General features: G+C 39.5%; 1 protein-coding gene across 3 annotated transcripts; it reads left to right on the forward strand.

The window, feature by feature from the left end:
* The first annotated feature begins 7,159 nt into the window (after positions 1 to 7,159).
* Positions 7,160 to 26,565, forward strand: MRPL39 (mitochondrial ribosomal protein L39). Of its 3 annotated transcripts, none has more exons than XM_034656616.1 (10): positions 7,163 to 7,494; positions 8,401 to 8,607; positions 10,392 to 10,531; positions 12,423 to 12,522; positions 13,493 to 13,560; positions 15,745 to 15,857; positions 18,326 to 18,391; positions 19,297 to 19,450; positions 23,148 to 23,195; positions 26,463 to 26,565. In XM_034656616.1, the coding sequence occupies exons 1-10, from the start codon at positions 7,275 to 7,277 to the stop codon at positions 26,508 to 26,510; spliced, it is 1,164 nt and encodes a 387-aa protein (XP_034512507.1). In that variant the 5' UTR covers positions 7,163 to 7,274; the 3' UTR covers positions 26,511 to 26,565. The 3 variants fall into 3 exon arrangements, with proteins under 3 accessions (XP_034512520.1, XP_034512507.1, XP_002920104.1); XM_002920058.4 differs by lacking the exon at positions 7,163 to 7,494 and adding an exon at positions 7,509 to 7,637; XM_034656629.1 differs by lacking the exon at positions 19,297 to 19,450 and having other exon boundaries at positions 7,160 to 7,494.
* The last annotated feature ends 12 nt before the right edge of the window (positions 26,566 to 26,577 follow it).

A 26,577-nucleotide genomic window follows, 5' to 3' on the forward strand; every position in this document is an offset into this window, starting at 1 on the left:
ATCGTGATTGAAGATATGCAATTAGGTGGTACAAGCTTTTAAAATAGGATTGAGAGATATAATCCAGCCCTTTGAAGTAAAGATTGACAAGAAACTACCAGCTCTCAGTTTGCATTTTCTATGACTTCAACAGAAAAATGCCAGGCCAAGTTAAAAAAGCTCTTGTATATGAAATGGGGAAGGTGGAAGATCAGAGGGCATGACCTTGGACCTCATTCACCAAGTCAAAGATGCATGAAAGTGTGGCCTTTTACCACAATGAAAATACTTGGAACTGTCATCTGGAATAAACATATCTCTACTTTGTCTTGTTTAATGGCTTTGATGGACACTTTGGCAGCACCTATCAAAATTTCAAACATGTATACCCTTGACCAAGCAATTCTGTTGCTGGGAACCTCTTCTGAAGAAATACACCAGGGCACAGATTTTGGATAAACAGATGCTCATTGCAGCCAAATATTTCACATATCCTAAGTGTGCATCAAAGAGAGTATGGTTAAGTTAATTATGGTCCAACTGTCCCCAGGTCACAGGGCTAAGGAGCGGAGATCTGGGATCTAACTGAGGCTTTCACTGCCTCACAATACTGCATTTCGTGAGTTAGTCTTTGGGTGTGGGTGGCTTTTGGGTGTTCAGGATTCAGCTTGTGTGTTCTCCCGGGGCAGGTCAAGATTGGGTGGTGGGGAGAGGAGGGAGGACAGGCCAGTGTCAAAACCAAGGAATAGTAAACTTAGACAGGGAAATTCAAGAGTTTAAAAGGACAATAAAAAGTGAGAAAAAAGAAGTTATGTGTAATTAGGGAGAAGGATTCTGGAGGAAAGTACTTTGTTTCAACAAAAAAAGCCTCACCTTGGCCACTTTTCACCCCACTCCCCATTTTCATGAACCCTCACCCTTAAAGACTCTAAATGAACTTGAGGGTACTCTCCTAAGTTTTCTCAGTCTCAAATAAGAGGGAGGACTGAAGGAAGAGCTTACTTCTGGAGAATATATCTGTCCCTCTTCATCAAAGAAAATCCATATTAACATGTGTTTGAGGGATTAGTACATCTTTGAGATCCTAAGCACATGGGAAGAGAATTCTTGCAGTGTTCACAGAACTATGAAATGAAGGGTTTGGTGTGGCTGCCGCAGGGTGGGATGATTCAGAACATTTTAAGGAGCGCATGCCAATTTCAGGAGTCCTGGCATTTTCCACATGCCCTGGTGTTTCCCAATGATCCCAGATGCTTCATTAGCATTCTGTATGACCTTGAGCCAAATACTAGTCTTTCTGTAAATCATCTTCTCTCTCTAGTGAACGAGGTGGCTGGGTTATATAAATGGTCCATACTCTCCCTTCAACTTGTGATTTAATTTATAGTTTTTAAGACTTACTGAATCATTAGTGTTTTAAATAAATGTTACTTGCTATTTATTAACGAAGGTTAGAAACAAAACATTTACTTTCCTATCACAATTCTTACACAGGCACACACGTGCAAATACACACACATGCAGTTGTAAAATGAAATAGAAAATATTACCTAAGAGGAAACTCTACTCTGGCAATATGTATCCTTGGTTCTTTCTTCTTTACTAATAAGAAAGAACTGATCATATTTTCTTGTGGCATAAGGAAGAATGGAATAGTTTAAAGGAGGAATGCTAGCAGGAGTGGACTCTACATACAATTAAAAAAAAATTTTTTTTTAAGTAATCTCTACACCCAGTAATCTTTACATCCAGCTTGAATTTGCAGTCCTGAGATCAAGAGTCGCATGCTTCACTCACTGAGCCAGCCTGGTGCTCCTATATACACACTTTTTTAAATCTTTATTTTTTTTTAAAGATTTTATTTATTTATTTGAGAGAGAGAGAGAGAGAGTGCAAGCATGAGTGGGGGGAGGGGCAAAGGGAGAAGTGGAAGCAGACTCCCCGCTGAGCAGGGAGCCCGATGTGGGGCTTGATCCCAGGACCCTGAGACCATGACTTGAGCCAAAGGCAGATGCTTAACTGACTGAGCCACCCAGGCGCCCCATCTGTATGTACATTTTTATATTCAACTGCATTTCATTTCTCTAGAAGCCCCCTGAAACACGCACACAACACAAGCACGCACACACACACTCCGCTGCCACTTTAGCCCATGAAGGAGTTAGTAAGGAATGATGTTGAAGTAAAGGTACCATTTTGCCCCATGGTATCACACAAATAGAAAGAAAAGCCTTGGATTGCACCTGCTTTTTACTCTGTTCTTATAATCTTAGGAGTTGTGTGTTTGTCTATACCTTTCAGGCCAGGTGGAATTGGAGGATGTGGAGCCTTGATAAGAGATCACTGATAGAAATGTGTGTGTGTGTTTATTATGCAGTAAATGTAAAATGCACAGCAAGTGCTTCTTTAATTATTTGATTTCTTTTCTTTTTTTTTTTAAGATTATTTATTTATTTATTAGACAGAGATAGAGACAGCCAGCGAGAGAGGGAACACAAGCAGGGGGAGTGGGAGAGGAAGAAGCAGGCTCATAGAGGAAGAGCCTGACGTGGGGCTCGATCCCATAACGCTGGGATCACGCCCTGAGCCGAAGGCAGACGCTTAACCGCTGTGCCACCCAGGCGCCCCTAATTATTTGATTTCTTAAATACAGCTTATTTCAAATGCTTCATCGACCTCCAACTATGGGGGGGGGTGGTCATGACTGAGAGCCCCTGCTGTTGAACTCTGAAATCCACCCTGTTTGCTCCGAGGGCACACCTCCCACCCAGTGTTCCCAGCCGGAGACGGAGCCTGGCAGGCCTGCCCCTGGACGACTGGGGTCCTTCTAGTTCTGGTCTTGGGCCCCAGGACTGCGCCCCCTGGCGTCACGGTGTGGACCAGCTTCCTTAGCGCTCTCGGGTAGCCAGGGATGCCCCCAGGCTCTCTTCCTCCTCTGCGTCATGTGGAGCCCTCCTTGCCCTCTTCTCTCGCTGGAGGAAAATCCTTGCATATTTAATTCTGTCTTGGCATCTGCTCTTCAGCAAAGCCGGACTAACAAATTTAAGCTGATGACAAGCTCAGCTTTGCAAGGCCAAGAACTATGTGTTTGGTACGTTGCATTTGGGGACATAAAGGAGGAAGAGAGGGAGTTCATACATTTGGGTTAGCTGATAGAGGCGCCCGAAACTCTCAAGAATGCCCAAGAATTAATAATAGTGGTATCCTGTGTGAGGTTTTGGGAAGAATGAGTGGGGACAAGAGCTGGGAGAAAAACTCTTCAAAGTCTATCCTATAATAGGTATGTCCTTGATTTTCCAAGCAAGTAAATGTATAATAATTTGAAAATGTAAAAACAAGTATTTGTATTAAAAAACAAACAAACCATGAGTTGGAAAGAAAAACAAAACATACGCTTTGGAGTTGGACCTGAGTTTGAGTCCCCACTCCGCTGGTGATCTTGGGAGAATGATGGATCTTGGGAGGGTCACCTGGCTGTTGGATTCTAGATGTCGGTGAGTTGCTTTTCTCCTTGAATTCTGTGATCTCACTCACTGGCTCCCAAGAAGGCAAGTGCTGCCTGCCCCATTGCCACTGGGCTTGGCCATTGGACTTGCTAGGGCTAGGGGACTGTGAGGCCATGAGCGAGTGAGTCTGAGAAAAAGCTTTCAGGAACCAGTGCACTGAGCAGACCTTGCTCTCCCTTTCTTCCTCCTGGGAACCACAAGTCCCTGGGGGTGGGGGGGGCAGCGCCCGGGACAGAGGTGGGGGAGGAAGGGGGACAGGGAGGGGGTGCGAGGACGGGCTGAGGGCTGCTTCGACAGCTTGGATGCTGGAATCAAGTTGTGGAGCTGTGCACAGCTGACCTGTAGCTGCCACCTCCTAATGTGCCATGTGAGCAAAACAAACCTCCGTGGTTGAAAACCACTGTGGTTACTCCCTCAACCTTTTATTTTGAAAAATTTCAGAATAATGTTGAGGGTAGTACAATCGACACCTCGCTTAGCTTCCCTGGTTGTTAACGTTTTGCCACCTTTGCTGAATTTCTCTTGCTCCCACTCTAGATATAAAGCCCTTGATTTTTACTGAGCCATTAGAGTTACAGGCATGATGGGGGCTGTACCCCTAAATCTTTCCACATCTACCCTAAGAACATGGATATTTCTCCTGTATGACCATAATACTGTTATCAGGTCCAAGAAATACAACAGTGTTCCAATGATATTATTTACCATACAGTTCATATTCGAACTTGTTATAATAATATTTTTGGAATATTTTTTTCTTTCTGATCCAAAACCCAAGTGAGGATCACACGCGACTACTTGTCATCTATCTTTTTAGTCTCCTTGAATTTAGAACAGTTCCTGAACTTTTTTGGTTCCTCTTTCATGAAACTGAGATTTTTAAAGAGCTTAGGACAGCTGTTTTGTGGAATGTATCATTTCCTGGATATATCTGGTTTCTCTTCCTCATGATTCTTTAGATTTAGGTTAAACAGTTATGGTAGGAATACTACACGTCACGTTGTTAAAATCACAACTAGGAGGCACAAAAAGTGTCAGATTGTCCCATTTGGGGTGATGTTAAAGTGGGGTCCACCCGATTTCTCCAATGATGTTTCCTTTATTCCCTTGTGGGGATAATCTGTGGGGTGATACTTACACACTTGGTGAATATCTGGATCCCCAACAAATTTCCCCACTGCTTTTAGCATCCATAGGTGACTCCTTTCTGAATCAGTCATTACATGTGTAGTTGCAGAGTGGTGATTTTTTTCCACATTCTGTGATTATCTGGATTTTGTAAAGAAAACTTCCTCTCTACTCCCGTTTATTTTTGATTATCACTATGGACTCATGGATTTTTTTTTAACATATATAATGTTATAATCCTTCATCATTATCTATTTTGTTATTTAAACTGTTCTGATTTGTACAATGGGAGCTCTTGTCAAGCTGGATGCTGTGTCCATTTAACACGTTTCTGCCTGTCTTTTGAGAATTTTCTTGTTTTCTGGCACACTAAGATGTTCTAGGCTGACCTTTGATATTTACTACCACAGACCTGATGATTCTTTTTATTTGGGAGAGAGGCTAAGACAGTAAGACTAAAATTTGGGGTGAAAGCTGATAAAGGAGGCCAGAAAAGAGATTTAGCGTAAGGAAATATTTTGAGGGACTTCTTGACCAAAGGCTCTACCTTGGGTAGGTCTCTCAGGTTCCCCAAACTTGAATTTCCTCTTCTGGAAAATAAAGATTATTATGCCTATTGAATGAGTAGGTTTACAAAAATGAATAAACCTGATTGATTGGCGTACGTTCAACCTTTGTTGGACATTACCATTACTAACATCCTTCCAACCAAGTTCATTTCTGTGATACTTGGGACTTCCAATTTCTGCTCCCACTGTGATTGATTCATGGTTAAACTTACTTAAATTTATGTTCTGAGGCTTTGTGTCAATATTGCTCTAAAATGTTCTGAAGGCAACTAGATGGAGTTAAAATCTAAAGGACTGATGAACAAAGATCTTTTGAGGGAGTAAGTATATATAAATTTAAGGAGGGAGCAAAAGACAAACACCCCACATAGATGTATATGTATATTTCATGGTTTAGAATAGGATCTTAAACGAGAAGTGGCCGGGTAAAACTCGACCGGCTTTAAGTCCATGACTGGCTCCTTACTTACATTTCTCATTTTAAAAGTGAAGGGAACGACACTTCCTGAGCAACTGTTGTGAATATAAAATTCAGAACAAGGAGACACATGTATGGAGGCAGACTCTTTTATTTTTCTTCCAGTTTTATAACTGACACACGACACTGTTTAAGGTGTACAGCACAAAGACTTTAAATACGCGCAGACTGCACAAGGATTACCACAGTAGGTTAATAATATCTGTCGCTTCACAGAGATGGTGGTGAGAATTTTGAGGACTTATATTTTTAGCTACGTTCAAACATACCACATTGTTACTTATAGTCATCATGTTGGACATTACCTTCCCGGTACTTATTTATCTTACAGCTGGAAGTCTGTACTTCATGGGGAGTGGGGGGTTGGGGAAATGGCTGTATTTGTTCTTTAGCCGGTGCCGCCCCCCTGGTGGTGGTGTGTTCCCATTGCAAGTCGGAGCCGACGGGAAAAGGCCACGGGCTTAATTTGTAAACTTTTACACGCCTCAAGCCACAGCATCCGACAACTTTGAATAAACATCATTATTGTACTTCACCTAGGTTATGCTTGCTTCAATAGCAATAACATGCTGGTATGGCCAAGGCGTTAGATTCTGAGCTCGAACTTTCCGCAAAGGCAGTCAATCATTCAACACGTATCTATTGAGGGCAACACGTATCTATCTATGCACTGCTCTGGCTCCATGGGATAAGAAACAAAAATTCCACCCCAGTGAGAACAGGGAAACTGAAGGACTCTATAAAAATCTGCTTTTTGCTCCTTTTCCTGCATCTATTCTTGCTAGGTCCTCCACCCCCACTTTACATATGCCTTATAATACAAACAGTGTATGTCCTCTCCGTAGGGGACAAGGAGTTAATGATTTCTTTAGAAGAGAAATAATGATTTCCTTAGAATGATTTCTTTAGAATATTCTATTCTATTCTGGTGAGAATGGTGAGGAATCGATCATATGGTATTCCAGACCACAAGAGCTAGACATCTGGACACCAAGACCCCCTGGCTCACAGGAATAAGACCTGAGCCTCATCTTTGTTCTAACTGGTTCCTGGATGCCTAAGAGGACACCACCGTCCTCAATAAAAACTCCCAGGTCCCAAGCAAAGACGAGGCGGTCTCTTTTCCTTTCTGGGTCTCCCAGACACCCTGGCTGTACCTGCACTCTCTATCTTCAACAAACTCTGCTTTCCTCTCCTGCTGGCTCGTGTTTGATTTCTATCCTGCACACTGCCAGGGATCCTCTCAAGAGGCTGGCCCCGCCGTACCCCCTGTGGGTCCCTAGACCAGCAGGCCAGCATCACCAGGATGCCTTTAATATGCTCTCTCTGCTCTCCAAATACTACGTAAACTAACTTGTCAAGAGCTCTATGGCTTACAGTTTCCTTCCGTGGCTCAATCAATGGAGAATCCTGGCGCAGGCCGCTCCGCACCTAAGACTCACCCTTGCAAAACCGAAAGTTAAGATGTCATCAGCGTGACCGGCCGGGCTGACCACGAAAACAAGACTCAACGGAAGTCGTCCTTCCCTGGGTTTTCTCCCCGGAAATATTTTTTGCGGGAAGCAAGGGATTCGCCCGGCTCTTTGGGCTCGAACCCGCAGAGGCAGGAGGGTGATGGCGCCGGTTGTACTGTGCGACTCCAAAGAGGAAGCCTGTTTCCCTGCAGAGCCCGGTGGGTGGCGGACGGGTCACCCCCGGTGCCCCGGAACGTACACCCAGCTCCAGACGCGGGACCTCCCGCCATTACTCTTCAGCGAGGCGCAAACGCGCCCTCTGGTGGCGGCGCGCGGCTCGAGCGTCGGGACCGGAACAAAACTCTTCCACGGAACGCAGAGTGCGTGCTCGGAGTTTCTGGGGGGAGGAGGGCAGGAGAGGACCTACGCGAGACGGTTCCTACGGCTGCGAAGGAGGCGATGGCCATGGGGATGTGGGGGCTGTTCCTTTGGCGGGCCGCCCCCGGTGGTCGGGCTGGCTGCAGTGAGTTTCAGCGGCCGTGGGGTCGGAAAGCGAGGCTTGAAGACTTGTCTGCTCAGATGGGGCCTGAGGCGGGTCCTGGGAGGTGCCACCGGGCTGAGGGCAGAGGAGGGTCTTTAGGTCCCGGCTGTGGCGGCCGGCCCCTCCCGCCCTGAGGGTCCAGACTTCGGGGCGCAGGGGGCACGGGGCCGCGGGAGGAGCTCAGGGCTCCTGAGAAGGGGCCCGCGTCCTGGTGCAAACATGTCCTTATTTTCCCATTGGAGTACTCGTACAGTCTTTGTCAAATTCTCTCTGATTTAGGGTTTGGAAAATAAGCTCAGCATTTCTCGCTCTAGATATTGATCGTTTTGGCGAGGGATCTCCAGTCTCCTGGCGCTTTCTTGTCCCCAAGACCTTGCAGAGCGAAGCTTTGCTCACCTTCCCAATGACTTGTCTGACTTTGACTCTACTTCCTGGTTACTTTTTGCCTCTTACTGTAAAGCACAGATTGGAACACGACAGAAAATCGGTGGGCATTACAGATCTGATGGGGAAAGAGCCAAGTTGAAAAGTGTGGATCTGGGCTAGCTGCGGTTTTCTTCCGTTGGTGTTTGAATTATTAATATTAGAAAGCGGGTTAAGTTGATCTCTGAGAGCATTTTGGCGAACAGCGTTTTAAAATTGTGTGGCCTCCCATTCTTTACTTGTAGGAGGATGGTGCGGGGTGGGTATCCCCGGTGTGTTATGCATTCTTTCACTGTTGATATTTCTTGTCACTTCTACCCAGGATTGATAGCAACATCGCCAGCTTCTCGCCTGTCACCGACAGAACTGATAGAAATGCAGAATGATCTCTTTAATAAAGAGAAAAACAGGCAGTTATCATTAACTCCTCGCACTGAGAAGATCGAAGTTAAACACGTTGGGAAAACCGACCCTGGCACTATCTTTGTGATGAATAAAAACATTTCAACTCCTTATAATTGTGCTATGCGTAAGTAGCGAATCAGGATCCAGTTTTGACTTTTACGTAAGCTGCGCAGAATTGGTTCAGAGGAGGCGAGATAGCTCCCTGAACTTGGAGAAATTATCTAGCAACTTACTGTCTGTTCACTGTCTTTAGTTCTTGGGGGTTCTGTGGGTCTTGAAATGCTGGTACTGTCAGGCACAGGTGGTCCTGGGACTTGCTTGAATCCGGCTGGGTTTGGGGTGCTGTAATTGTTTCAGGCGGAAGGAGGCTTGCTCCTCCCTACTAATGCACTTGCCCTTTTTAGGCAGCACCCTGGGGTGTTGGGAGCAGTCACCGTGTGGATCTCGTCAAAGGAATTTGGGATACAGGGACTGCCCTGGCCTGGGATGACCAGCTTTTTTGGCCACCTTTTCCTTTCTAGCTCTTGGTGGCCTACCTTAAATCTTACCTGCTTACCACTTACTCTCCTTTGTTTTTGTTCATACTCATGTGTGTGTGTAGTAAATGTGTAAGTGGAAACGTGTCTGGGGTGAATGTGATGAGGGTCAAAGTATGTGTTGTGTTCGTATTTTAAAGGAGATAACTGTGCCATCTGTGTGATTTGGTGTGTAAATGAATGGAACAGGGCCTCTTTATAGATTATTTTTGATCAAAATGCTTTTAAAGTAGCTTTGATAGAACTGGTAATATTAAAATTTAGAAAGCTTCCAAAATAGATCCATGCACCGGCATGCTCACTCATATATATGACTAGCTGCATCGTTTAAACTTATGGAAAACTCAGTAATGTTTCCACTTAAGTAATTAACAATTTTAGTTAAAAGCTTAAGCTAGTTTATTATCCTGGATCTTCCTTTACTTGGGCACTTGAGTTAGTACTTATGATCATTGTTTACTTGTTTTGTGAACGTTTCTTGGACCTTTGCTGTGTGATAGGCATTAGGATTACAGAGGAGGTTAAGACAAAGCACAGGTCCTTACAGAGTTTTATACATTTCCCACATAGAGATGAAGGCTGTGAGCACTCAGCATGACTCCTGCGCTGCCTTGCTTGTCATTCATACCTTCGATCATTCAATACGCTTTTGAGTACTTACTGTGCTACAGGCATGGTGCTAGGTTCTGGATATAGGAACGAGTGAACAAAAACAGACCCGACCCCCTCTGTATGGAACTTACTTAGACCCTGTACCTGTAGTTTGAACACTTCTGTGAGTAGCTGTGTACTTGAAAAACATCAAATCAGGGTTGGAGTTGCACTTGCTCTGGTCAAAGAACAGAGCAGAGCTGATTGGCTTATATGTGAATTCATACTGATAATAAAAACTGTTACTGGTATTTAACTTGAACAGGCTGTGTTAGGGAAGTAAGAGGTGGTTTGGGAGCAAGACCCCAAACTCATTTAGACCAGATTTACTATGGATGTGTATTTATATATTTTCTCTTTTAAGTTGTGTGTGCACGTACCCAAATATATCCATGATGCTGCTCTCTTAATATTTAAGTGTTGCTCTTGGAAAATTGTTTTACTACTAAATAATTGACAGATTAATTTGAAATTAGACTTAGCCTTAATGATTTTTGTAAATGGTTTGGGCAATTTTGTTAATAAGAATACATTGGATGTATTGGGTATTATTTTTTTTTTATTAGTTACAGATGTAAAATGTAAGACTTTTTCTCCTAAAGGAAGTCATTGCAGAATCTTGCTTTCCTGTTGTTTTATTTCTTAATGTAGCACTTAAACATGTAACTTTTCACTTTGGGTTTTGTTAGATGTAGACCTTCAATCTGTTTTAAATTCCTAGATTTAAGTGAGTGGTACTGCAGGAAGTCCATTCTGGCTCTTGTGGACGGACAGCCTTGGGACATGTATAAACCTTTGACCAAATCCTGTGAAATTGAATTTCTTACTTTCAAAGATCGTGATCCAGGAGAAGTGAATAAGGTATTTCTGCCTCTATGTTCTTTTCTTTCCCCCTACTTTCCTTCTTTTTTTTTAAATTAAAATCCATGTGCTATGGAGCATGAAATGTGCAAATATGGCCAAGGTCAGATGTTGTAATGTGCTAGATAATCAGTGTTTTTGCTTGTTAGATTAAGCATTTTCACAGTTCAAAAAATCCTTGAACTTGGCATCCTTTGTATTTTGGTTTGAGAAAACTATATAACTTGTCTTTTACATTCATGTCTTTGTTCCACTAACATTTACTGATCACTCTGTATATTTCATTCCCTCTACTGCTTGAATTCAGCCTTTGATCATCATTGGATTATTTCAGTAACTTTTTAACACTCTACTTCCTGCCCCCATTTTTAATACTAAAGTCTTCCTGAGTAGTCCTGTAAGAGTTTTATTAAGTGACATGACTAAGGATTGTATCACTTTTTCCCTACTTGGTAACTGTCAGGGATGACCTGAAAGTTATTCCTGTGCCTTTCCAGGCCCTGTGTGATCTTACGCCAGCCTGGCTTTCGAGCTTCACTTTCACGGCAGCTTTCCACTTCCTCTTTGCTCTGGCCATACTAGAGGACTTGGTCACTAATGGTTTAGGCTGTGTTAGCCTCCTGGCTTTTACTGATACTCTTCTTCAGCTCTGGGTATTTTCTTTCCTCCCTGTTTCTTATAGCCTTACAGTATGAACCGTTGAATGCGTTAGATTCTTGGCTCTGTGAAGACAGGGATCATGTCCCTTGTTGGACCTAGTCCTTGACTTACATACAATAGGTATTCAATATATATATGTTGGAATGAAACACTTAAGCAAGAATATGATAGACATGATAATAATAGCTCACATCAAGTATTAATTATGTACCAGGCACTATCTTAGTAGATTCATAGGTTTTAACTCATTTACTCTTAATAAAAATCCCATAAAAATGGGTACTATTATTTCCATTTTCCAGATAAACAAACTGAGGTGAAGAGGTTCAGTAGCTTGACCAAGCCTACCAGTTTAGGAAGTAGCAGAGCCTGGATTTTAATCTAGACATTTCGACTCTGGAGTTCAACAGATATTGAAAACATTTAAGTAGGATAGATGAGGACGTGTATTTTGCTACTTGCCTTCAAGGCCTGGATTTGTACTTACTTTTAGTGTATGTTATGTGATTCTGTAGAATACACCCTGGAACAGTTTTTGCTACACACAACCAACTGAGCCCACTTCTTTAGTACTCAGGTGTGGAGAAGAGCTTATGAAGGTCAAATGCCCAGTTATAGTGGTGTCATTATGGGACATAAGATGGGCAGGTCTGTTGTGGGACTTGTGTTCCTCTTTGTGACTGATCAGGTCATTGCATGGATACCCATATTAGGCATTCGACCCATGTTCATGGGTCAAAACATGCTGGTAAAATGAAAGCCCAGTTAATAGTGAGGTTGCTTTGCTGTAAATATGAATAACTTGAGTGGTGTGCTATGTGATGTTAGGTATAGGGCAGGAGTTTTTTTTCTCTATTATCTATAGTATAAACAGGTTTGTATTAATACATATTTTTTTTACTTTAGCATACATTTGTTAACAAGTTACCTTTATCTTGGGTTAAAGATAAAGTTGCTACCAGATAGTAAAACTATCTATCTGTTGTTTGGTAAACATTATAGTGTGTGATATCTTGCACAGAAACATTGCTAACAGCACAAGTTGATGCTTCATTCTCTTGTGCTTTTTGCTTGGGAGAGGTAATGTCATGGCCTGATGCTCACTGTTGCTACATGCTGAGGATGGATAGAGAAATAGTTCCTAGGTCAAAAGTTAACCTAAATTTTAATATTGAAGAAATGTTGGTGAGTCTTAGTGTGTGTTATGTTTGTGTGTATTTTATTTTCCTAGGCTTATTGGCGTTCTTGTGCCATGATGATGGGCTGTGTGATAGAGAGGGCATTCAAAGATGAATATGTGGTCAGCTTGGTCAGAGCTCCAGAAGTTCCTGGTAATGTACATAAACACACACACACATACATACTTCTATAATCCTTGAATAGTTTGATACCTATTTTTGATTTTTTATAGAGCTTCTTTTTTTTTTTTCACTAATGTCTAATTTTATGTAATATAAAATAGTGTCATACATATATCCCATTTATAGTGGGTAACAAAATCCATCTTATTTAATTATTGGAGGTCAGTAATTACATAATGGAATTCAAGGAGAATGTTTCTCTTGAATATGAATTTCAAGTAATTACATTCCCTCAGTGTTTGTTTCCCACCACTTGAAGCATGTATTTCTAAATCAAATGTATGGAGGAGAAGAAAATGAGAGTATAAGTAGAATTCTGGAGAAAGCTATGTTTAGGTGGCACCATTTCACCAGAAATGTCTGTGACTCTGGAGAGGAACCATTTTGGGAGATGGAAGAGTTCACACTCTTTTTAATTTTGGTGAAACTAGGATTTTGCATCAGTATGTGCAGTAGGATCGCATTTGTAATTTAAAAAAAAAATATAGAAGTGTATATACTAGAAATATTTAAAAAGTTCAATGAATGACATTAAGAAGAGCAAAACAACAAAAATGAAGAAGTTTAGAAGACATTAAAAAAGAAATTCAACATTTCATGTCCATTTAGTCATTCATCTACATATTAAATATCTTATTCTTTTGGAATTTTTATGTCTAGTAACTTTGAAATCTCTGTAGTGATAATATTCTGGAAGAAAACATGAATGTTTAAAAACATACTAGTGATGTTGGGTTAACAAAGCGTGAGTTAGTTTTTTGGGCGGGGGAAGTTGGTAGAACTCTGGCAAGCGTTGGAATAATGGTTATAGTTTTATGATTTGTAGAGTTGAGAGAGATTGCTGGCCCTTCGTTTTATGTTCTAAATATTCAATTGTTGCCAGTAAGTCACTCTACAGTAACAGACTTGACTTGGCCTTTCATTTTGGTTGGATTTATAGTAATCTGTGGAGCCTTCTGCTATGATGTAGTTCTGGATAAGAGACTTGATGAGTGGATGCCAACAAAAGTAAGTACAGTGTTTGGAATATTAATTTTAGAATCTTTGCCTTTCATTGTTAGAATGATTCCTATATTGATAAATGATACTGCATGTTGAGAATATTTAATTTAAAAGATCTTATCTACCTACCTACCTACCTGTGTTGTTGCTTTTTTGGTGAATTCACGATAGAGGCAGATGAATGAGGGTATTCACAATGTGGTCAGTTGTATAGAAGCTTTGTGTCATGGTTGAAGTACTTTATTCCTGGTACTGTTCATTCTGTTTCTTAAGATAGTGGTTTTCAAGATGCCCAGAATATAAAATATAGAAGCTTAACCATCATGGTTGATGTGGTGGTGGGAGGCCTGGAGTCTTACTTTCTTGGATCCTCCTAGCACAATTTGAAAACCACTGCCCTAAACCATATTAGCATGTTGCATATTGTGAGATCTCCTTATATACAAAGGTTACCCTGAGAGGAAGGGTAGAGGGTAGAGGACAGAGTGAATTAAGAATCAGACTTTGACAAAGCTAACTCAAATAGCAACAAACTAGACTCTTGGTGAATGATCTGATTGCATAATGAGTGTTCTCCTTGTGAGTCTGGCAGTTGGGTAGCACCTGGCTAACAAGGATGGTCTAGATCAGACGCCCTGTAGGGAGGGTGTGCTGAATGACTTTCAGATGTCAAGCCTAGAAATTCAGTTATCGTTGGGGAGAAGAGGTAAATGCCTGATTCTTCAGCAAAACTATATTTCCTATAGATTGGAAGTCTGGAGATCAGAAAAGGAAAGGTGATATGCCATACCATTTTCTCAATGCTACTGTGTACATTTTTTTCACATTTTAATATCTCTGGGAAAAAAATGTGTCTTACAGTGGATAGCATCTTATAATTGGTAGTGTTTTTCCCTTAGTAGTACATTTTAGATTTAGTGAAATATTGTAGTTCCTTATTGCAAAATTTTGGAGTCAGTACAGATCCAGGTTTAAATTCTGGCTTGGAAGTTATTTCATGTATAATCCTGCTCATATTGGTTAATATCAAGAAGGAGAGAGGAGGGAAACAGGAAGGAATAAAGAGAGAGGGAGAGAGGGGAGAGGGACGACATGTAGAAAGAAAGATGAGGGGGTGCGCAGAGAAGGGATTGGAACTCTTTCTTCGTGATCTCTGAACTCATGTCAGTATAATTTCTTTTTCAGATATCCCCTTAAATTTAGGAAAGAATTCTCACTTTGTTGGGGGAGTTAAGTAAAAATTAATGAGATTAAGATTAAGTTCTCATTGTCTATGAAACCTGCTGCCCCCTTTTCCTTTTTTTAAATATAAAACTTTAAATAAAAAAGAAATGTACTAGCTAATTGCAGGGACCATATGGTTGGGGGGACCGCTTAGAAAAAGTGGTGGAGAGTTACATTCAAGTAACCGTTGTATTAAATCATGAGTGTGGATTTGTTATATAATAAATTGTCCCTTTAAGAATGAATAAGAGTCATTTCATGCAAAAAAATCTAATAGGAAGTTTATGGAAAGAATTTTATTACAAAAATGATTTGTGTAACAAGTGCTTGGTGTTTTCTGTATTAGTAATGATTTATAATATGAAAACAATTACAGTTTTTATTAAAAGTCTCATAAATATTGTTAATGTGTATTAATCATTTTAATTGCATAAAAGTGACTTTTCATTAAACATGAATTTTTAATATTAGATGTATGCTATATTTTGGGCAGGGCCCGTGATGACATATTTCCTGGTAAAATGTTGAATGACATAAACAGTAATTTTTTTCCCTGTTCATTAAAAAAAGCTTAGTTTTACTCACAATGTAAACACATTTTTGTATCTTTTTATTAGCCTCTTTAATTGCATCATTGTTTTAAGAAACTATAAGTTTGTATAATTTGAATGAAATGCTTATTAAGATTTCTTTGTAGGATTATCTTTAATAATTATTATAGGCTAGTATCTTAATTACAAGTAAATTATAAGTTTCATAGTTTGTAGAGTTGGAATAAATTGCTAACCCTACATTTTATGGTCTAAGTATTTAATTGTTATAAATTAGTAACTTTCTTTCCTCACAGATTTGCTTTTGCTTTTTCTTTTAGTTGGATTTATAATATTTAGCATACAATTTTATCCGCCTTATGCAGAAATGCTTTTAAGTCAATTGTTACAAAAAGTTAATACTTTCATTTTGAAGGAGAACCTACGTTCCCTCACGAAAGATGCTCACTCTTTAATTTATAAAGATCTTCCATTTGAAACTCTGGAAGTGGAAGCAAAAGTGGCGTTAGAAATATTTCAGCGCAACAAGTAAGTGTTGGCTTCCTTGGAAGTGAGATTAAACCTCCCAAAGTTACATGTAATGAAGAGAATTCAGCTCTTAAGAATCTTTATAGCTGATGTGTATAAGGACACTTTTATCTTAAGCTCTAAAATCTCTTTTTCTGTACCAGCCTGTTCACTTTGATTCATCTCATTGTTTATTTCACAGAGGAGAAAACCTCCTCCAGCTTCGATAATTCTCAGTTTGTCTTACTTCTCTGGTCTTTGGCCAGAGAAGTCCTTCACTTCATAGCAGCATCGTGGTATGTTTCCCCTTTTTCCTCCCATCATCAAGTGATCGCACACATGGAACTGTATTATTTTGTTCATTTGGCAGCCTTTTCTTCTCCCCCTCCTACTCTGTAAATGACAAGGGTGACATAGAGAATGCCAGTGCTCTGGAGGGAGCTAACCGCCAAAATAAGACATTCACACAGCCAGGTCTTAGTCTTCTGCACCAGAATTATCCATCTGGTGGATTTTCTTTGCCAACATTTTAAATCCTCCCTGGGTCCTCAGTTCCCTTTCTCAGAAAACTTCCAGTTCACCTTCTACTAATTGTAACAACATAAACTATATTTTAATGTTAATCTAATTGAAATTAGAACTAATTAGGGAAATCTGCATTGCAAAAAAATAACATAGATACTAGATTCTGAAGAGAGAATATGCTCCTGCAAATTGTTTCAAGGTTATGGATTAGAATTTCTTTAGGTATTTATAAATTGGGATTTAAGTTCTCATAAGAATAGTTTATAATGTTTCGCATATCTTGGAACCAATGTATTTAGAAAGCAGTAGGAATGTACTGTTTTAACTGAACTAGACTGCAGATAGTTCTGTAGGGCCAAACCACCATTGATTCTGTAAGAAAATTCCTTGTATTGTTAGAACACATCAAGACACTTCCTGTGCTACAATTCTAGGGTCATGCTGTCCAATAGAGATATAATGTAAGCAGTCTGTATAACTAAATTTTCTAGTAGCTACATTAAAAAAGTCAAAAGGTGAAGTTAATTTTAATAATACATTTTATTTAAACAGTATATCTAAAATGTTATTTCAGCATGTGATCAATATTACAAAATGGATGATGTTTTGTAGTTTTTCATACTAAGTCTTCAGAATCCGGTGTAGCTTACTCATAAGGCACAGTTCAGTTATGGCTAATTACATTTAAGTGCCCTGTAGCTACCATAGTGTACTCTAGATGTTCATTCCATGAGATTCCCGTTCCTTCCACTCCACGTTCCAAGTCTAGGAGGGGCTTGTCGGACTTTGGAAAGTTAGTTGAATATGTGGAAGGAGGTGTAGGGGTGGTTTGGAGGTTCACTCGAGGGGACAGAGAATTTTGGATGGTTGAAGGTAGATCAGTGATTGGGCCTTTCTGCTGCAGGGGGAGCGTTAAGTGGCTTTGACTCCCAGGGGACAAGTGCATCTCTTGGAGGTGGGTCAAGAGGGACAAATATTTCAGGGAACCAGCTCCCTTAATAATGTATAGGGGCTTTGGCAGAAGGGGTGTGGCAGTAAGTGGATGTTTTCAAGCGAACTAATGCTTCCCAACCTTGCCACACACCCACCTAATGTTGGTTTAACTCCGGAGTAAAGACACAGGGCTTTTAGTAGTGAGAGGTAACGTTATGATATGAACCTGGGCTGTGCAGTTTCCTTCTGTGCTGTTAGCTGTAGTGACAGGATTGGGTAGGTTTGAGAAACATGTAGGCAGTAGAATTGACATGATTTGGCAATGGAGGGGGTATGGCAGGAGAAGCAGGAATCAAGGAAATCTCTAAAGTTTTTTTCACTCAGACATGGGGGTGGTTGGCGGTGACATTTACTAAGCTAGGAAACTCAGGAATAAGAATACATTTGATAGGAAAAGAAGGAGTAAGTTTTTGTTCTGTTTGAGAATTGCAGAATGTAAGATGCTTGTGGAACAGTCTAGTAGATGTTCAGCAGGGTCTTAGGTACGTCGTTCAGGGCTCAGAAGAGGGGTGTGGATTAGAAGCTGAACTGTGGAAGAGAGGAGTGCAGAAGTGGGAATTAAAGCTGTGCGGGTCAAGGAGCTAGCCCAGGGAGGATGCGTGGTGAAAAGAGGCTGTAGGACAGGTCCCCCCAGAGGGTGGAGAAGGGGAAGAGTGGCCAGAGAGTTAAAATAACAAGTGGTAGGCAGTGTCACAGAAGCACTTGGAGAGATGGAGGTGAACAGTGGAAATAAGGACAGAAAGATGTCCATTACATTCAAACCAGGGAGGTACCTAGGGCTGTGGGGGGAAGAGTTTGGTGGAGTCGTGAGGCTGTGGCCTGACTGAAGGGTGCGAGGCGTGAAGGGGAGGCTCCAAGTGTAAACCCCTCTTTCAAAAACTATGGCTAAGAAGAAAGAAAGGGAGGGGTCCTCGAACACCTTTTTTTATATATTTAGAAGTAAAATTTTTTTTTTCTTTGCTGCCTTTTAGGTACAAAATGGATTTCGTAGAAGAGAAGGCATCTCAGAACCCTGAGAGAATAGTTAAGTTACACAGGTAAGTAAAAATAAATCGGCTGTCATGCTAATTTATAGGAAAACCTAGCTTTATTGTTACCCGAATGTAGTATAGGACTGAAAAAGATGAATTTGCACCCTAATTTGTTATTCTTATTACCTTATTTTCTGTTGCTTTGTTCATTGTTCTGGTATGGTGGTAGCTGAAAGATTTAAATTACCTCAGGAGCAGTTGTGGTTTCTGTTCCTCATTTTATTGTTTGTTATTTTTATTTCTGCATTTTAAAAGTTGAAAACCATTGTTTTAAAATGTGATTTTTAAAAGTTAATTTTGAAATTGGGCAAAATATTCGTTGTTATGAATTGAACATAATTCATATGTATGTACAAATATGAGTACTGACTAATTACCACTTGTGTTACATATAAGTAAGTAAAACAGGTACGTGCTTTCTGATACAGGGATGAAGGAGTAAGACAATGCACAGTGCATGAGGAGAAGTGACTTCATGACCTGTATCTTTTTTCTCAGCCTCATGTTTTCTTGGCTCAGAGTTAATTTTTTTCTTTTGCAAAGCTGCTCTTTGGACAATCTGTTGTATACACTGAGTTCTAAGCTCTATTACAATGAGTTGTTGTAAGGTTGTAGATGATCAGTTTTAGACAGTGGATTCACTCAATAGCATGACGTGTTCGGTGATCTTAAAAATCTCTATAAAGTTATATCAATGCTAATAAAGAACAAGGTTCGCTTGGCTTTAATTTTCATAGTTTTAGCCTCTTCACTTGAGATTGTTGTGTCAGGAGCACTAGAGACTTGATTGAGCCGTATGGAATGTTCTTGATTAGGGACATTGTCCCAAAGAGAATGAATAGATTTTTTCCAAACTACTGTAAATGGTTTGATTTTGAGGTTTTATTTGTTTGTTTTTAAAATCAAATCAGATTTGGTGACTTCATTGATGTGAGTGAGGGTCCTGTTATTCCAAGAACAAGTATTTGTTTCCAGTATGAAGTGTCAGCAGTTCACAATCTTCAAGCCACTCAGTTGAGTCTTGTACGAAGATTCCAGGGTCTGTCTTTACCTGTACACTTAAGAGTAAGTAAAGCTGAAAGTTTCAGGTTGTCCAGTTTCAGGGTGGGTGTGATTCTGGGCTTGATTTTATACCAATTTGAAGGACATACATTTTAATTTGCATTAAGTTGTGTGACACTAATACTTTGTAAATTCAGGTTTATGATAAAAACAGTTTTCCCTGTAAACTGATCATTCATAAAGGAAATATTAGTTCAAAAAATTGAATCAAACTGAGATAGTAATTTTAATTTTTCAAATTAGTATAGGGGAGGAGGGTGCATGGAGGATTATTGGAGTGCATATTGGTAAGAACTCCTGGAATGTCTTTTGGATTTACGTTTGGCAGGCTCTTCTCCCTAATTTTCCTAACCTATTCATGACCCAGAGTCTGTTATTTTCCATATTGTTCCCACCCCTCATTAATGCTTTTTTTTTTTTTTAATTCAACTTTGGATTTTGAGATAATTCCAAAATCTGTGTAGGTTCCTATGCAGTTACAAGAAATAATACAGAGATTCTCCAAGTACCTTTACCTAATTTCCCCAATGATAACATCTTGCAAAACTGTAGTACAGTTTCACAGCCAGAGTGTGGACATTGACATAATGAAGATGCAGTACAATTTCTTTCCAAGGCTGTCTCCTGTGGACCCTTTATAGGCATACCCACTCTCCTCTGCCCCATCCCTACCTCCTTACCCCTGGCAACTACTAGTCTGTTCTCTACTCTTACAAATTTTCATTTCAAGAATGTCATGAATGGGATCATACATTATGTAATCTTTGGGGATTGGCTTTTTTTACTCAGCATAATTCTCAGGATTCATTGAAGTTGTTGTGTGTATCAATAGTTGTTCTTTTTTATTGCGTGTAGTATTCTGTGGTATGGACCTACTGTGTATTGTTTAACCATTCACCTGTTAAAGGATATTTGAGTTGTTTGTAGTTTTTTGGCTATTATGGATAAAGCTTCTATGAACATTTGTGTACAGGTTTTTGTAAATATGTTTTCATTTCTCTGGGATAAATGCCCATGAGTACAATTGCTGGGTCATATGGTAGGCACATACTTAGTTTTTTAAGAAACTATCAAACTGATTTCTGGAGTGACAGTACCATTTTACCATTCCCACCAGCAATACGTGAGTAATCAGTTTTTTGATCATTGCCAGCGTTTGACATTGTCACTATTTTCAGCCATTATGATAGGCTTGTAGTGATTTCTCATTGTAGTTTTAATTTGCATTTTCCTGTTGGCTAATTGTGTTGAACATATTTTCATGTGTTTATTTGCCATCTGTATATCTTTTTTGGTAAAAAGTCTGTTTATGTTTTTTGCTTATGTTCTAATTGGATTGTTTGTTTTTTTACTGTTGAATTTTGAGTTTTTCCCTAGTATATTCTGGCTACTAGTCTTTTGTTAGGTATGTAGTTTGCATGTATTTTCTCTCTGTCAGTAGTTTGTCTTTTAATCCTCTTACCAAAAGATCAGAAGTTTTGCAGATCAGAAGTTTTTAATTTTGATGAAGTCCAGTTTATCAGTTTTTCTGTTGATGGATCATGTTTTTGGTGTTAATTCAAAGAATTCTTTGCCTGGACTTAGATCCCAAAGATTTCTTCCTTTCCCCCCCCCCAAAAGTTTTATAGTTTTATATTTAAGTCTGTGGTCCATTTTGTGCTAAATTTTGTATAAGGTGTGAGATTTAGGTTATGGTTCATTTTTCTTGCCTATCCATGTCAAATTGCTCTAGCATCATTTGTTAAAAAGGCTGTCCTTCCTCCAATAAATTGCTTTTGCACCCTTGCTAAAAATCATTTGGGCATATCCATATGGTTCTGTTTCTAGGTTCTCTATTCTGTTCCATTGATTTGTGTGTCTGTCCTTCCGCCAGTATCACAGTCTTGATTACTGTAGTGGTAAACGGTTCTTGAAATCAGGTAGAATAATTCATCCCAAGTTATTATTATTTATAAAAATTGTTTAAATTATTTTAGGTCCTTTGTCTTTTAATTTTAGATAATCTTCATGTATTGACAAGTCTTACTGGGACTTTGATAGGAATTTTATTAAACCTGTATATCAATTTGGGGAGAATTGACATCTTTACTAAATTGTATCTTCTAGTCTATGAACATAGAATATCTTATTTAAATCCTTCATCTTGTTAATCAACATTTTGTACTTTTTAGCGTTTGTTCTTGACATGTTTGATTTTTCTGCACGTACCTGTTTCCTTTCCTAGCTTTCTGCATTTCAGTAAATGACATCATCATCTACTTAGCTGTGAGGTAATCCTTGATTATCTGTTTCCCTCCCATCCATGGTCCATCCCATTCATCAGCAAGTCCTTTAAACTCTTAACTCTGAAACATGTCCTGAGGCCCTCCATTACATAGTGTCTCATCTGCTGCCACCACCCTTTCCAAGCCCCTCTTACTCTTCACCCTTTCCTTGCTTTCACTCTGCGCCCGAAGCACATTCCCTGCTTAGTAGCCAAAATGACCTTCTTCATATACAAATCAGATCATGTAATCCCTTTGGCCTAAACTTTCCTGGGGCTTTTTATAAAAATCCCAACCCTGTACCTTGTCTCACAAAGCCCTACATTATCTGGCCCTTGCCTGCCTCCCTGATCTCTCACACCACTTTCTCCATCATCCGCTATCTTCCAGTCACACCATAGGGTCTGCACCGGCTGTCCATTCTGTTGGAGTCAGGTGTGGTTTTCCCTTTAAACATACAATGCTGCTCTTTTCTCCAGAAGGGCTTACATGTGCATATAGTAATTTTACCTTTTATCATAGATTTTACCAGGTCATACGTTGTGATGTAGTTACTGGCCCACTCATATCCCTCAGTATCACCTTCTTTTTTTTTTTTTTAAGATTTTATTTATTTATTAGAGAGAGAGAGACAACCAGCGAGAGACGGAACACAAGCAGGGGGAGTGGGAGAGGAAGAAGCAGGCTCCCAGTGGAGCAGGGAGCCCGATGCAGGGCTTGATCCCAGGACTCTGGGATCATGCCCTGAGCTGAAGGCAGATGCTTAACGACTGAGCCACCCAGGCCTCCACCTCAGTATCACCTTTAAATGACTTAGTGAAATTGATCCTTAATGCATTTTACACAGTTTTCATCTATGCATTCTGAGAATCCCCAACTATATAAAATTTTTAAGGATTAAGTAAATTGGTTCTATAATTTTCTTATTGTCTTCATTAGTTTTTACTTGTTCTTTAGGGTAGTTTGCTAAATCCTCTAGAACCGCCATTTCAGTGTGAAGATGTCACTATCAGTCAACATTGGTCACCATCGGTTCTTGATGAACCTCTCCTTGTGATTGCTAGTGATTTGAAGAATGACCTCTAGTTTGTTGAAAATGGCTATTTAAGGAAAGAACTGCAGCCCATGGGAAAGTGGGACAGAGTTTTGCTTCCCATTAGAAGGAATGCTGTCTGTGATGGTAATGATTAGGAAGGACAAAAGAGGAAGAATGACATTTTCAGTGCTTATGTCTGTTTTTCATACATGCCAAACAAAGCAGCTGTCCCGTAAAGTACCTTTCCCTCTACTCCAATCTACTTTTGTAACTGCTTAGCCTCATTAGTACTGCCTGACTTCTTATGTATTTGTTTTGTTTAAAACCTGTATAAGACTCATTTCCTTTTATTTTAACTTTATTGCTTTATTTAATTCATAGTGAATCTTTTCTTTTCAAGGCACATTTTACGATATGGGATAAACTGTTGGAAAGATCTCGGAAAATGGTAAGTGTTTTTGACAGCTAGTGAGTACTGTTCCGTGAAGAAATTTTTATTGGAATCAAGCAACAACATAACAATAAATAAAAGAGAGAAGAGAAGAAAATGAAAGAAAAAAGTAATTAGTTGTCTCAGTAGCTAAAGCAGTGTTGTAGTTGTTGACCCCAGTAGTATCTTGGCAAGAAAAGAGTTGTAATTTGGCATTTCTCCTGTTTTTGTTTGTTAATATCATGGATATGATACTGTAGAACTTGAAGAAGAATAAGAGTAATACTCCAGAGTAGTAATAGTTCTTAGTGGGTCCAGTGGTGTTAATTAGGTCTTCGATAATTTTTTTGTAAACTTAATGAGCACTGAAAGATTACGATTTGTCAGATATATTTTAAAATTGCCTTGACTATTGGTTGACATATTAAATGTGCAAATGTCCTGAAAAACAGTATTTGAGTACTTGTGTTTTGTAGTTCATTCTGTATCAGTAGCATTTAGATTTCACAAGTAGGAATGATTATATTTCGTGACATATTCTATTCCTGTTTACTCTTTCATAGGCTAAGTGCTCATCCTTTACTTACATTATAGCTATTCCATGTAACCTGGCCTCATGAACACTTCCTAGTTACCCTAACTTTCCACTCTAGTCAAGCTTGCACATACATCAAACCATCAAACTTTTTCTCTTTTCTTCTTTTTTGTTTTGTTTTGTTTTAGTTTGCAGTCTTATGTCACTTTATTCTTTCCCTGCTTTACTGAGGTATAATTGACGTATAGCATTGTGTAAGTTTAAGATGTACATTGTAATGTTTTGATATATGTGTGCATTGCAAACTAATTACCACAATCAGGTTAGCATATCCATCACCTCACAGAGTTACATGTTCTGTATGTATGTGGTGAGAACTTTTAAAATCTACTCTCTTAGTAACTTTCAATATATGATATTAGCAGTGTTAACTCAGATTTATTTTCAAGTTTGTTTATTCTTGGCAGTTTTTCTGTCTGGACTTTGTGTCTGTGTCCCCTCCTCTCTCTGAATGAATACATTCTACTCATTCTTCAGTACCTCATCACAGTCTTACTGTCTTCATGAAACATTTGCAGAGTAATCTCTGAACAAATATCCATTCTTAAAATTTCTACCTGATTATATACCCCTCATATGGTTTTCTAGTTGTTTTTGCTAGTACGTTTACGTTCAGTCTGTTAGCCCATTCAGGGCTTATTATATATGTGTCATGCCAGATTTTGAGCCCAAACTTTGGTATATGGGTTGCCTGGTAAGTATGTATTGGTTATTTTTTATGATGATGTACAACCTAGTCTTTGTTAATGAATTTACAGATGGAATTTATTGTTGAGGTACTTAGTCATAATGTTCTTGTGTAAAGATTACATGTAATTTTCTCATAAATATTTTTGAATGGTTAGAATAATTTTGTCTCTTTGGTCACATTGATCATTTTATTATTTATTTTATATATATGTATATTTCAAGTATAATAAACACACAGTGTTACATTATTTTCAGGTGTACAATGTAATGATTCATCAATTCTACATATTTCTCAGTGTTCATCACGATAAGTGTGCTCTTAATCCCCTTTACTGTAATGAGCATTTTAGATTAGGAAACTAGAGAAGAAATGAGTATGTAATAAATGTAGAAAAATAATAGCGGAAGTAACCTAGAGTATATAATAGGAATTAGTGAGTAGCTGTTTTTGCAACATTTATTCTGGTTCAGTTTCCTTCTGTCGATTTTGTTTGTTTGAAGGGAGTAGGTTAAACATACGGTTCGTTGATTCAACTAACAGACGCATGTCAAGTGTCTGTTGTGTGCCAGGAGCTGTAGGTACAGAAATGAACGAAACCTATTTACTGGCCTCAGGGAAGGTACTTTAATGGATAACTAGACTTACAAGCACACAGTTGGGTGTCCATGTGGAGTTCTGGCATATAGCAAAGAACCCAAACCAAGCTGGTGGGTTGGTTAAGGAAGGTTCCCAGGGATTGGTGTTGCTTAAACTGGCTTTAGAGGATGACTGGAAAGTGGGCCTGGCAGATAATTTGCTTGAGGGTGGGTTGGGGGTTATCTCAGAGCAAGCTGCTTGCCTAGAGGGGTGGAAGAACAGAGAGCGTAATGAATATAAGGTGGATCTGAATGTACAGTCTTTTTTTTTTTTTAAAGATTTTATTTTTATTTATTCGACAGAGAGAGAGACAGCCAGCGAGAGAGGGAACACAGCAGGGGGAGTGGGAGAGGAAGAAGCAGGCTCATAGCAGAAGAGCCTGATGTGGGGCTCGATCCCATGACGCCGGGATCACGCCCTGAGCTGAAGGCAGAGGCTTAACTGCTGTGCCACCCAGGCGCCCCCTGAATGTACAGTCTTATGTAGGGTGGGTGTTGAGTCCAGCAAAGTAAGTCTTTTGGAAATAGCATATGAGGGGCTTGTCTTCCATGATACAGAATTTGCATTCCTCTGCTGGAATTTGAAAGGGGAGGTCACTGGGGAATTTGAAAAAGGAAGTGTCCTATAGGCGAGCTATTCGCGTTTAAAAGCTTACTCTGGGGCAGCATGGAAGAAAGCTGTGACTTAAGCCAGCAGTCCTGTTAGAGGGATAGAAGGCAGTGAGATCCTGAAGTTCAGGTGTGGCAGTAAGAGCCACTCGTAGAATTCGTAGGACTGTTGATTGAATATGCACGTGAGAGAACCATGGATTCTCGAATGGCAGGCGTGGACAGCTGGGTGGAGACCTTCACTGAGATAGATAATGGTGGAGGTGGGGTGGGTGTCCGGGTGGTGAGGAGTAAGTTTAGCTGTTTGATGTGTTTGAGTGGCACAGAGTAGAAATATGGACGTATAGATAACTATATCTACTAAACCTGTAATATGATATATTTAAAATGGAATTATACTTCCCAAGAAAAATCTGTTGATTTAAAAAACTGTTATAGCATTGCTGACATTTTTCTCACATGAATGATTTCATTTTGTAATTGAAAAATAAAATGACAAACTGGAGAAACCTAGCTATATGCTTCAGATTATATTTTTAATGAAACTGTTGTACATTACTTGATAATTTATATAGGGAACTTGGCCTTGTACATTTTCTTCTTTTTCTGTTTAACTTTCTATAATAATTACAAATGAAGGAGAAAGACCAAGGGTCATTATAGGAGAAGGACTGGGGAATGATTTAAAATAGTGGGTGAGGGGTAAAACTAAAATTGGTTATTATTAGAAAAGTAAAGTATTCATGTATTTACAGGTAACCGAAGATCAAACTAAACCTACAGAGGAAAGTACATCGACCTAGTAACTTCCTAAAATTTAAATATGTATAGTAAATTAAATAAAAGTTTTCTATGAAATATTTGTGTGTG

This window comes from Ailuropoda melanoleuca, chromosome 1 (assembly GCF_002007445.2).
Source record: "Ailuropoda melanoleuca isolate Jingjing chromosome 1, ASM200744v2, whole genome shotgun sequence".
Lineage (NCBI taxonomy): Eukaryota > Metazoa > Chordata > Mammalia > Carnivora > Ursidae > Ailuropoda > Ailuropoda melanoleuca.

Bases quoted from the DNA above. Each gene is read 5' to 3' on its own strand.
- MRPL39 (XM_034656616.1), top strand. From the start codon at position 7,275: ATGGCGCCGGTTGTACTGTGCGACTCCAAAGAGGAAGCCTGTTTCCCT. The intron at 10,532-12,422 runs GTATTTCTGCCT...TTATTTTCCTAG, and splicing joins ATCCAGGAGAAGTGAATAAG to GCTTATTGGCGTTCTTGTGC. The intron at 15,858-18,325 runs GTAAGTGTTGGC...GCTGCCTTTTAG, and splicing joins GAAATATTTCAGCGCAACAA to GTACAAAATGGATTTCGTAG.